The sequence below is a fragment of the Boleophthalmus pectinirostris genome, unplaced genomic scaffold (assembly GCF_026225935.1).
Source record: "Boleophthalmus pectinirostris isolate CB_2022bp ecotype Guang Dong unplaced genomic scaffold, ASM2622593v1 HiC_scaffold_21, whole genome shotgun sequence".
Classification (NCBI taxonomy): domain Eukaryota; kingdom Metazoa; phylum Chordata; class Actinopteri; order Gobiiformes; family Gobiidae; genus Boleophthalmus; species Boleophthalmus pectinirostris.
In genome coordinates, this window is record NW_026571175.1 from 13,055,439 (window position 1) to 13,068,906 (window position 13,468).

A 13,468-nucleotide genomic window follows, 5' to 3' on the forward strand; every position below is an offset into this window, starting at 1 on the left:
GCTTTTCCACCTTAAAGGATACTAAAACACAATTATATAACTCCATTATAAGAATATATATATATATATATATATATATATATATATATATATATATATATATATATATATATATATATATATATTTACTGCAGTATTGCTTCATTTGCATTGTCACGTTTTATTAGGCTATGATATCGCATAGCCTATATTGCACGATTTATTCCAAATAAATGGTGGTGTTTTTCTAGCACTACTTCGTTTTAATTTAAGACGCATAAGGTCTCTTTTAAATATATAAACATTGCTGTTACTATTACACAGTTTGTCGAGTCCAGATCCAGCTTCAGGTAGAATCCGTTCCGGGTCTTCATTTTCTCGCGACAACTCGGTAAAATGGCTGTGTCTCGCGGAGCCTCGTGCTGCTTTGGTTGATATCTAGCTCTCTCGCTCTCGTCCTGTAACAGAAGCCCCTACAACACACACTCTCCCACTTGTATTGGCAAAACTTGCATCCCTGGCTCTGTTTTCATGTGTTTTTTCTTTCCCAAAACTTTCCCCTCTCTGTTTTAACTTGTACGGAGTCGCGGTGGATTACCGGATACCGGTCCGGACGGAGGGCAAAGGGGGAATGAACCGGGACAGCGGGTACGTTCTTCTAAATCTCCTTGTATTTATATTCAATGGTTCTTCGGATTTTTATTGTGAGTAGTCGCGTTGCTGATTGAGAGAGGCTGCGAACGACTTGGGAGACAGAGGAATATGGCCGCTCAGGTCGCCAGCGTCGCCACTCTCAATACTAGCCCGCCATCCGAACTCAAAAAGCCGGACCGGGACCCGCAGGATGAGTCGGTGGCGGGAGAGAAGCAGCATGAGAAAAAGGAACCTGGGACTGACGGGGGCTCTCCCGGCCAGAAGGAGCTACAGGACGGGACCGATGCTGGCAACGCTGGGGGAGGAGGGGATCCTGACATGAAGAACGGCAATTTGCCCAGGGTAAATAATAATAACAGTAATCAGAATGATTCTGGCGGACCCGAAGGGAATAACCATCCCGGAATGGGACATCATCATACGGGCCCCTTTCCCCCACCTCCTTACGGTTACAACCAGCACTTCAGGCCCCCTTTTCATCAACATGGCGGACAACAAAGCCCTGGCATGGCAGCTGCATCGGGGCCGGGCATGATGGACCCATATCCCCCTAACTCACACGAACACGGCTACCCCAACCATTACAACAACTACAGCCCATTCCCGAATAGGACTTCTTATCAAGGCCAGGGCTACGGGGCCATGAATTCCCCACGCAATAGCCAGCCTCCGGCGGCTGGGGGGCAGCCAGGCAAGCAACAGCCAGCAGGAGGAACCGCTGCTATGGCTGCTTCTTATAATAATCAGAGGTATAATATGGGAAACCAACAACCTACATCTACACCAACTTTAAACCAGCTTCTGACATCTCCCAGCTCGGCTAGGACCTATCCGAATTACCCACAGGGGGACTATAACAATCAGGACGGGGCTAACAAGGGACCAGGAGATATGGGTAGCAGTCAGTATGCTGGGGTCCATCCGGGTTGGCAACAAAGGGTTCACCATCCACCTCCTATGAGCCCAGGGAACACTGGACAACCACCTAACAGAACCCAGGTAAACCACACGTCTGCACAGATACTTGTACACTGGTAAAGTAAATGTGTAGTCCAGAAAAGACAGACAAGAGTTGCATTTTGCTTTGGATCAGCCATTGTCTATGTAGCAAGAGCTCTAAAATGGCTGCCTCTCTCTTTCTCTCAATACCACCCCCTGCAATAGTGTTTAGAGTGAAAAACAGGCCACATATTCTGATTTAAACAACTTTGAAAGTCGCCGATAGTTGTGTGTGCCTGTGGGATGTACAGGGCGAGAGTTTGACTAAGTACAGTAAGAGTTTGTCAAGGGAAAGTGTGAGCTTGGAGAGATAAGCTGATATTTCTTCGCTGTCCTTCTCCCGGCTTATTGTAGAAAAGTGGGGCTGTTTTTTAAAGAAAAACGTTTCTGAAATCGTTCCTCTTACTTTTGAGCTAACACTGGGAGCTATCAAAGTTGTGTCAGTAGCTGTCAAGACCGTAAACAAGATGCTAATGACAGCGGTTAGTAACATTTGCATAATCATTAAGAACAGTTCTTGTGAAAAAGCCGGATAACGGTGAAGGGCAGAGGACTCTCGTAGATCAGTGAATGACCACAATTAACACCGCTAAGTGTTTACTCGGATCAAAGTGTGATTGCGACCGCGATTGATTCATTTCGGGGGAGGGTTTCATTCATTGTGACTCGCTTTTCGATGCTATTTGCTGTGTTTCCGCGAGTGTGTTCGTTGTAAACACGGCCGCGCTGCTCAGAGTTGGGGAAGAGCAGATTGCTCTGGGATTTGAATTATGGAGGTAAAATCCGGCTGTCAGAGCCAGGAGACAGTTGGTCTTAGGTTGACATGCGAGCGGAAATCTGATTGGCTCCCTATCCCTGTGCTCTCGGCCATTTATAATTGCATCTAATGGAAGGCTGCAGAAAACAGCCCCCCCTGCCCAGAACTCTGTGCCTCTACCATATCAAAACAACATATTCACAGATTTATTTTTTATGTTTTATTTTTTTGAAGCACTCAGGGCGTTTATATAGCCGTGTGTACAATTTTATATATATATATATATATTTTTATAAATTCATGTATTTTTCATTAGTTGATGAAATGGCAATTTAAAAAAAATACGTTGAGAGTATCAAAGATTTCTGCATTACTTTTATGTCTTCCCTCTGCATTAATTTGCATGATGACTGATCTCATGTGGCTTCATTTGTTTTTAATTAGTTGATTATTAAATGTCACATTTGCTGAGTCACATCTCCCTGTTCTTGTGCATTGTTTAGATGAAGTTTATAGGGTCGTACTGACTACATACTTACATTCTAGTCTGATTCTTGTTGAGAAGATAGAATAGGTGTGGTCCTATAGCTTCGCTGTATGGCTGTGTTCCCCACATCGTAATAAGACCCGTGCTCCTGAAGTCTCATGGCCATGTGAGCGATTGGATTCTGGCTGCAGTTGTGTTTACAAGCTCGGGAGGTGTCAGCCAAGTGTCAGTGCTTTTTTCAGCAGGTTTACAATAGCCTAATTTACTTGCACATGCACACTGACTGTAACCATGTCAACAGTGCTCACCTATATCCGTGTGCTCAGCGATAACAGTTGCAATGTTTTTACTCCACTGTTATGTCATATGTCATAGGCGTGCGGGCAGATTGCGTGGGTTTGCTTCCTCCTTTTATTGACTAATTTTAGACTGTGGCCAATTAATTCAAATTCATTATAAACTGCATGATGTTTTTTGCATACAATTCATATACCATCCATGGAAGCACTCATTACAAGTGTATGTGACTCCTTTATGGAAAAAAGTATGCTTTTAAAGGGGCACCATTTACCTTTCTGGTCAGGGGTCCACCACTTGGTTGTTTTCATGGAGATGTTATTACTTTACCTGGAATGTTCTTCACTGTGGCAGAAAACATAGATCTCGTATTTATTCAATTAGTTGTTTTTATTGCTCAAAAATGCCTCTAAATACATGCATTCTTATTGTGAGCAGGCTCAAGCCTCCACAGAGCTGACCAGAAACTGGCCCTGATGGTGACACTTGCCTGTCCATTAAGAAGTTTAATGCCACACATGCCAGGCAAGGCAATAACATCTCCATGGAGACAAGCAGGTGCCAGATCCTCTACCCAGAAAAGTTTCATAGAGCACTTTTAATTGCTTTTCCTGCATGCTCCCAAAAATGAGTTTGTCACATCTTCAGTCATGCCTCTGCATTTTGTCTTTTAAAAACTTTCCAGGTGGCACCTTTTTTTACATAACAGCCTCATTTTCCACTTAAGGGTTCTCACCCTGGGTAGACACAGTTCATCCTGGGAGGTTACACTGCTACTTGTTGCTATGCTTCAAAATAAATGGTGCACGCGTTTCACTTGTTGTTGATTGCCTCCTACGGCTCAACACAGCCAGGTAATTCATGTGTGTCTAGACTGAAATATTGCAACCTTTTATGTCCAGTAATTCTACCATAAGATCCAGGCGACTGAGCACAAGACTGTTATATTTATCAAACCTCACATTTTGTGATGGTTGGTAGAAAAATGTGGGAAAAAGGATGGCTTGCTTGGTAAATTGCTGTTCAGTGCTGTTTATCACTGTGGATTTCCCATTTGACACTACTTTTGTGTCTCCACCTACAGCCAGTGTAAATCTCTAGGTCAGCTGACAGCTTCACGGCAAATACCTGTACTCGGTTATAGTGCCAGAGAAAAATATTTTGACTATCTATAAACTAAGCCATGTTTCATAATATACTACTGTCACTCATGTTGTTGTATTTTCTCTTAATGAATGAAATGTACATAGGTAGGTTATGAGTTTAGTATTGGATAAAAAAAGTAATAAATGAAAACACATCAGTATGAAACACGGGGCCTGAAAGGAGATGAAAGTTGCTTCTCTTTGAGTATAAGCTACATTATAAATTCTGTATATTTGTTTATTGCAAAATAATACAGTTTTACAGTTTTAGCTGTTTCTGTCCCTTTTGCTTAATATTTCATGTAGTAATCATTCCATCAAATAGGCCTGTCACAATAACACATTTTAAGTGTATGTAAATTGCGCTAAATGATAATATTGAAACTAATTTATGCTATGGACACAATTAAAGTAAAGTGGAATAATCCCTAAACTATTTTTTAATAGACAGCATCATAAGGCATAAGCTGTAAATAGTAAGTAGTAATAAGTAGAATGAACCAATAATTAGACATAGAAGTGACTTTCAACTCTCTACTGCTCAAATCTTTCAATCAAATTGTATTATAACAAATATAACCAAAATCTCATTACTTTTGCAAAGAAAATTTACCCATGATAAATACTGAGCTCCAAAATATATTGTTCCAGCTTTCCTACGTACAACAAGTCGACATATATTGTGTCTTGCTGCTCTGTGCTGCTACGTGCTGTTGTGTTGTGTAAAAGATGAACTGCGCAGTTGCACTTTTTGCATATTACATATAGTTAAATGGAAAAGTATGAGCTGTACCTAAAGTAAGTGAATATTCTAGAGGCATGATTTTGTCCAGTGTGTCTTGATAAGGAGTGTGAACAGGGTTTCCCGCTGAGTGGACACACAAGTGACAGGAGCACTGTCCATGTTCTGACAGTGCTTGTCATAAGGCCAGCACTTTTGCACATACTGTTCAGCTGGACAACTTGTGTGTTTGATGTTTGAGTGGTGAGCTGGATGTGACTGCCAGTCGACCAAAGTTCACATTCAGAGCTGGGGTTTTCACCGACTTTCCCTGTGGAACAACTGTCTACAAGCTGCTGCTGGCTGTGTTTCATAGGCCCGTCATGATAACAAATTTTGAGGGGTTATATATTGCTGAAGAAAATATAGACAAATATAAGCGATAATATTGAATGTGATTATGCCACTGACTCGTTAACCCTAAATCAGGATTTCCCCCAAAGAACAATTTTATAACAAATAAAAGCCTTAATGAGTCATAGAAGTTATTTATTCAGCTCTCTACAGCTGAAATCTCATCATAGTACAGAAAAATAACAAATGCTTCTCCACTAGTACAAAGAAAAAGTACCCACAATAAATACTGACCCCTAGAAATTATTGTTCCATCTCTCATCTTTTGCACAATAAGTCGATGTAGTATTTAACCAGACATGCCTAGTGTTTCAGCAAAGTTAAATGCAAATTCAACTCTGCTGGTTAAAAGTGCTCTTTTAATTGTCCTGTATAATTATCTAAAATGATTGAATGTAGTGTACTTTACGGAGGCCCTCGTCTGCCCTGAATCACCTGCTGCAAATGAAATAATGCGTTAATTGAGGGGTGGGCCAGGCTCATATTGTGTGTTTTCATCACGGGCTCAAACTCGCCTCAGTGTTGTTGTTGTTGTGGATATCTCTGTGCCAGGTGCTTCCCCCGCCTCCTGCCAAACACATCAGGAATGCCCCACAGCCTCACACTCCTACTTCCCCCAATCCAGCAAGAAATTAAAAGAGAACCAAAGACGCACAGTATTTGTCAGATATTCCCACTGTTGAAATGAAAATGTTGAAATGGAAAACCTCTGAACCTACCAAGGGCATTGCTTATTAAACTGACAGCCATTAATAACAATAATCACATACTGTATAAGGAAACCCCCTGCTGCAAATTGGAAAAGGGCTCTCACATCATTAGTTTCAAAACATTAGTTTCAAAACTTACAAATATTTTATCATTCATTCACTTAGTAAAGATAGTAGAGATTTCCAAATAATTTCCCTTGTGGATCAATAAAGTTTGTCTAAGTCTAAGTCATAAAACCATTATTTAACAGAACTTGCAATGATTTAATGTAGTACTCTGATGTTAAAACGGTTTAGGTGGAGAAAAGGAAATTAAATTGGAGAACTGGTGATTATCATCATTTTTTTAAAATAAAAGGCCATTTCTTTTTATTTTATCTGAATACAACAAACTTTGGATTGAATGCAATTATTTTAATTACTTAATTTCTTTTGTATGCAGCAATTACTATTTCTGTTCACTTGAGGTTATGCTGAATGTGTGTTCAGCCCACAGAGAAAGGAAATAGTAGAAATTGAAGTACATTGCATGAATTTTATTTTAATTGAAGTTGGTCAGTTTTTCAGTGATATTGTAGGGCTGTAAATAATAAATTAGTCAGGGCTTTATTATTTTAGATTGGTCGACATCATTTAAGCTCTTTTTAACCAGATGAGCATGGATTAATGCTCACTGAAGGGTTCTAGATGGAATACAAATAAAGTGTACTATTATAAAGATTGTATAGTGCTTTAGAGTCTGCATAGTCCAGATAAGATTATTCAGATTAATCGCTGCAGTCCTAATATATACTAGTCTAAAAATACACAAAATTATTGGGTTCATGAGAACTAAACAAGACGCATATCACAATAAAGAATATTTGTGGTTAAATTCACAAAGGCACTTTTAGGCAATTTGGCTGTTTTACTTTACGTTTTGATTGTAGCACTGCTTTTTTTGAACTATAGTTTCTCAAGTGCTTAACCCTTTGTCTGAGCCAAATGTAGACACATCATTTTCCACATGTATGCATAAGATCTTGTACCATCCCTAGCAATTAAACTTAATTCTTCTGTAACACCAGTTTAAATTTCAGATATTTGGCAACACGTTTGTTTAGAAAACTTGATTTCTCTGTATCCATAGCAGAAAATTATTTGAGAAATCTTTTTTTCATAAATGTATGTGCTATGACCTGCAGTCTGTATTGGAAGCCATCCATGTTGCCTGGTGCCATCAAATCACAAGGCTGCAGTAAAGGTCATGTGTGCTGCTATTTGCATTCATCACCAAGAGTTATCTTTGTTGCTCAAGGTTGAATTAATTGTTTGACCTTGAATCTTTAACGCTCCAGTGTTTACCCTACTCATAATCAGTCCAACTTAAAGCTAAATGCCTTTTTACTTTCACTTCAGTCAGTATCGAGAAACAACTAGTGTGCATTTAAAAAGCAGGAAGTTGACTGCTGCTCTTTCGTGCATAGTGCTGAGTAATGATTCTCCACAGGCCACATGGACAGCACGCTGCCTCCCCTCCCAGCGCCGCGTGGATGTGTGCGAGGGAAAAACGGTGTCAGTGATACCCAGGGGAGGGAGGAGGGAGTGGAGGGGAGGAGGGCGTTTTGTGAATGATCTCGGTCTGGCCCTGACAGCTGTGTGTATTTGTGTAGAAAGTGCGGCAGTTAGTCGGTGGTCGCGCTGAAGCGTCCTCCACCGCCTCAGGAGCCTCTCTGACCTGCTCTTACTCCACGTGTCACCAGCCATCCGTCTTTCTTTAGTAACGCCAGGCTTTTCATCCCACTGACAGCCCCAGACACTGCTGCCTTTTCCACTACGCCGCTTTTTCCACACAAAGTCAGTGTCGTCTGCCCTGGCCTGTGTCTATGCATGGCTAACTATGGGACTCTTTACCACACATTTTATATACCATACACAACACCTATTTCAGCATAATAGTATTTGTTCTTCATGACTGATATGGAAATTGACTTATTTTGCTATGCTTTCTTTTTAAAATTGCAATCAATAATACTAGTAATTTTGCGATTGTCTTGATGCGACAGTTTGTCAACATTTGATATTCCAACTCCAAGATAAGTGCTGGCAGTATTATTTGTGTAGAGCATTCAGTGATGAGCACTCTCAATCAAGTTCACATTTTATTTTCTCGTTGTCAATATAAAATATAAGTGGCAATGAAAAATGAAATACTACAGTGACCTAAAATGGTGACACTTACTTTTCCATATCTGGCAAGGCGTTATTAAGTTACTTTTTTTTTTTTAAATGTACACTTATTTACACAATAAATGAACTTGACATAACTTTTCTTATATTGTGGTAAACATACAGAAACCAGATATCCTGGAAGGCCCAATAATGACCTATCCTACGTTTGTACCCATTCACCAAAAGTTTTTTCTTCTTTCAATGTGGACTAAGGTAACAGTTCATCTGTACCCAAATGTCAAAGTTAGGCAGCTGCACCAGGCCACGCTGGGATGCAAAGGTAATTCATTTCTCCTGACATTTGGCTTCTAAAATGCTCCAGATTAGCATAGTAATATCCTTCTGCGTGCCTGTGTGAGAAGCAGACTTCATTTACATGACGTATGGTGTGTGTGTGTGTTCTATGAAATAAAGTGGTTAACCTTTAAATGGGTGCAGTTGTTTAATACTCAAAGGTGGGGAATGATGCTTCCGCTGCATTCACCTTTGCTCTCTACGTTCGACGGTATAAAGGCCTGGGACGGGAATAACTAAGTGCTGTGAAAGGAACAGTTGGGTCTCATTCCTCACTGAATCCTCTGACGGCTGTGGCAAAGTCTGTGCATATTACTGGCACATTAGGCCAGGTTTCTTCACATTTCTTCGAAAACATTTTCATTTTATTTTAACCTTGTCAGAAATAACTCTTACTTTGTTAAGAATCTTTTATTCATATTGAGACCATATTTAGTAATTCATCTTTAATAGTAAACCACAATAAAATCATTATCTTTTGTTTCACCAAACAATTGCTTAACATCTTAAAAATAGTTGACTATAACCACAATGGCAATTAATTCACTTGAAATTATTAAACATCAACATGGCTAACAAACATACAAATGAATATGTTCAGCTCTTTTGTAAATAGCTTTTGTTGCTTGTATGTTTTGTTTTGTTTTGTTTGTTTAGTTGTTGACTATATTGCATCAATGTAGCTTGTTATATTTTGCCTGAGAAATTGTTAGTTTTGGCTGTTGAAGTGACTCATGAAAAGATCATTTAGTCCAAATTACCTCATTGACATCAGTGTTAGCAGTGAAAATTATATATTGGAGTTGTTTCTACCTCTCAAACAGAAAATTGATAGTGAACAATTTTAAACATTATTTGAAAGTGGATGTTCTGTGAGTGATTGTCTTCTTAGTTTAATGGTTCATTTACTTATATTGGAGTTCAATGATCCCAATAGAAGCTTAGTATCCTGTAAAAGTGGTGTGTGTGAATCAGATGGTGAGTGGACACATTTTTCTTGTCTGTGTGGAGGAGAGGGAGCGCAGCGCCGTGTGACTTGTGTGTCAGAGTTGTGACTCTAACCATGAGGCAGCCACTGACCAGGCCAGGTCCTTAAGTGGCTTCTCCTCATTCACCAGCCAGACTATTTTTGGCATAGTAGTGAGTGACACACTTCTCGTAATGGGTCGTGGAGGGTGCCAATGGTCAGTCTGAATAAGCATCCTTCTCTCAGTGCAAGCCGAGCCTGGCCCCGTGATGTAACCGATCGCTGTCTGACGAGTGGCCGGCTGTGAACACATCAAGAGCCTTATCAGTGAGTGGAGAGCGGAGAGCACACGGAGAGTCTCCTCTGATGGGACTCCTGGTCAAGTGCTCATGTGACCTGCTGCTTCAGGCTTTAATACTGTTTGTAATGTGTAGCAGGGTTATCACAGTGCAGTCATCTGCCCATGACTTTGTGTGAATGGTTAGTTTGCTGTTATTACCAGTCAATGATTACAACAGTGACATAACATATATTGTCACCAAGAACCTCTGATACAGTGCTTTTACTAAAAGGAATTCTTGTTGTTTTTTTTATTCACCTTGTAGTCCTAAGTATTGTATTTAGATAAGGGCTGCATGATACTGGAAAAGATTCCCACATGTTATCAATAGTGATATTTTGTATATTTTTGTTTTTGACACATTCATTTTAGTATATGTACATGCCTTATTTCACAACTCTAGCTACAAAAACATTTGAAAACTAAGATTAAATCAAGGCTAATTTAGGAAAATACTGTGGTGGTATTACTATATTGCTACTGTTACTGTACAGATGTAGTTAAGATTTGCTTTGTTTTTTGAATATAAGTGTTGCTGTTCATAGTGCTGATTTCATAACGCTCAGTCCAAGAGCACTCACACTTGACTTATAATATGATCTTCTAAACAAATTTTAAGAATTGCATTCATTTCAGAACATGTTTCTTGAGATAAAAACTACAGGCTTGGAATGTTGTTTTTCCCAATAATTGGGTATTTAGTTGTTTACAGTGGACATTCTGTAACTTAAATAATTGCAGTCCTTGTGATTTGATAATTACACGTACTAAACTTTCGATTTGATTGCGACATTTTGTGCAGCCCTAGAATAAATGAAGAGATGTCATTTGTTTTTACTGTCCTTCATTATGAGAAGAGCATTTATATCTGCACAAATTGCACGGAATCCTTAATGCTACCAGATGTATTCAAATTTGTTATTTAAAGTGGTCTATCTTCAGTGAATAACCGTTGTTAGTAGATGTACATATTGCATTTGGTAAGACAACATGACAGATGTGATTCATACATGCTGGCATTGCACTAAACTTATTTCATTTTAGGCATTTACCATGTAATGCTACTGCTTTGTACTTGAAGCACGCAATAAAAAAGTAAAATGCATTGTTATTGTATTACTAGTAGAAATGGACAGGGTTTGCAAGTCAGTATGACCAACTGAATTTGCATGTAAATGGAAGAAATAATAACTTTTACTACTTTGTCCTAGCAGTTCATACTTTGGTCCTTCAAAATATTTGCTTCAAATTGACCACAATATTTCTCTTCTTACCTGTAAAAATCACATGCCAACTTCATTTCCTGCAATCATACAAAAAGGGTTCCCACCTTCCTGCGTTAATTCCCATCGTCTTTTCCACTCCCGAAAGGTCATTACGTTTTGCTTTCACTCTCAGAATAGGCTGTTTTTTTATTGTGCGAACAGGTGCATTGTCCATCACTTTTCTGCCATCACCGGTGCAGTCAGCTCCCTCCCGCTGGCAAATGACAAGCGTGCAGGTGGTTGGGGCCCGTTTATCGCCGCGCCGTGCCCCGTTACCCCGGCGCCTCGAGAGCTCACACAGTCCAAAGCCCCACTCTCCACGTCTCTCCTGTAGGAATAGGCTCCTGTCACCTGGAAATAGAAAGTTTGGCCTGACAGGTTGACAGGCGGCAGTCAAGGCCAGCATTCACGCGGTTGTACCTTTTAAACTTTAACATCATACCGACAAGTCACATACCACCACATGATTTTTTGTGAAGCAAAGAGTAACTTCTTCAAAAATCTACTCTGCCTCTTTTTTTTTTTTTTTTTTTTTTTTTCAGCACACAAATCATTGTAAAGTTCTTCTACCTGTTACTGTAAAAGTGGGTCTTCTTATTGGCAATGAAATACCTATTGTGCCCTTCCAAAGAATATGAAAGGCAATACCATGCATTCATGTATACAATGTATTATTACTTTATTTTATTAATAAAATTTGGCCTGTCACGATAATTGTTATATTGACTTTTTATTCAATATATGAAAGCTGGGACAATATATTCTGTGGCTCAATATTTATCGAGTATACAATTGCTTTTCAGTAGTGGGGAGTAGGGATGGGCATGATTAGTCGATTAATCGATAACTGATCATTAAGAATTTCATCGATTACGTTCATTTTAATTGACAAACCGAATGTAGGTTGCTGTGTGTAGCGTGACCAAACAGGAGTCCGTACATGTAGCGCTCTGCACTCAGAAGGAGCGAGACACAAACAGTCGGTCAGGCTGCAATGTACCGAAGTGCAAATGCGAACGATGTGCAACGATGATTTGTACAAGAAAGTCCACGCTTTCCGTTCGGGACAAGTGTGAGTCCATGTGCACAGTGTACAAAGCAGCACATATGTTTCGGTGTCCAGTGGGAAAAGCTTTGCCAGCTGAGAGTCGCGCAATGTCGATGACGAGTCCTCACCTCCCTCCTGCCGTACGGTGTCCTGGTTTTGACAAACGCAAATATGGTCACACTAACCTGTATTCCACTGAGTCATGTCTTTTAATCCAACAGAAATTGACCGCATCAGCGACACAAGAGCTGTATTTTTATCTTCGCTTAGTTTATGCAAATGACCGATGCAGTTTTAAGTTTTGTTTCTGTGAGAGTTGCCCAAAACTGAATTAAACACATTATAATCTAAAACGGATTGATGTGGCTCTAGAATCGTTACGGTTTATATGTCATAAAGTTGAATTTATTTATGCAGATTAGTAGTGCAGATAGTAATAATAATGATGATCATTTTAATATAAAAACGTTAATGATTCATCGATAATCGATCGTTAATTCTTCCGACGATCGATTAAGAAAATTTCACCGAATGCCCATCCCTAGTGGGGAGATTGTTTCTGTTTTTATGTTAAAAGGTAAAATTTGAGCTGTAGAAGGTAGAATAAATAACTTCTATGACTTATTTGGTTCTTTCTGCTGTTTATTTGATGAAGGTCATGCTTTTTAATGATACTGTATATTTAAAAAATATAAAATGATAGAATTATCCTGCTTTGTGACAGTGGCATAAAATAGTTTCAATATTATCTCAGTATTGCTCTGTAGCACTATATTGTGCTTTGTGATATTGATTATACCTCATTTATTTTCATATATCATGAATGTGATGTCTCACGTACTTAACATTACAGGGATGTGTTTTTTGAAATTGTACTGAAGTTCCTTAGATTTCCAGCAGATTTTACAAGCTTGTCTGAAACTCCTCATTAACCTCCAGTTGGCTTCCTTTTGTGTCTTCCCTCATTTCTGCTGGATGTGAAAGTTGATTTGTCATGCCACTGTGCGAGCCCCCTACTTCCTCTCCTCCCAGAACATCTTTTGAATTCCAAAGAACAGCTGGGTGAACATCTGGGTGAGTCGGGTGCCCTGGAAAGCGCTTACTTTGGTTCTGAGCAGCAATAGACGTTTGCAGACGCCCCCCTTCTGCCTGACCTGGATCTTCCCTTCATTTCAGTCAA

General features: G+C 39.6%; 1 protein-coding gene across 1 annotated transcript in view; it reads left to right on the forward strand.

Moving 5' to 3' along the window:
- The first annotated feature begins 358 nt into the window (after nucleotides 1-358).
- arid1ab (AT rich interactive domain 1Ab (SWI-like)) overlaps nucleotides 359-13,468 on the forward strand; it is a 46,907-nt gene continuing 33,797 nt past the window's right edge. The window contains 1 exon segment of the mRNA XM_055157143.1: nucleotides 359-1,632. Coding sequence (XP_055013118.1) covers nucleotides 742-1,632 — 891 coding nt within the window. The 5' untranslated portion in view covers nucleotides 359-741.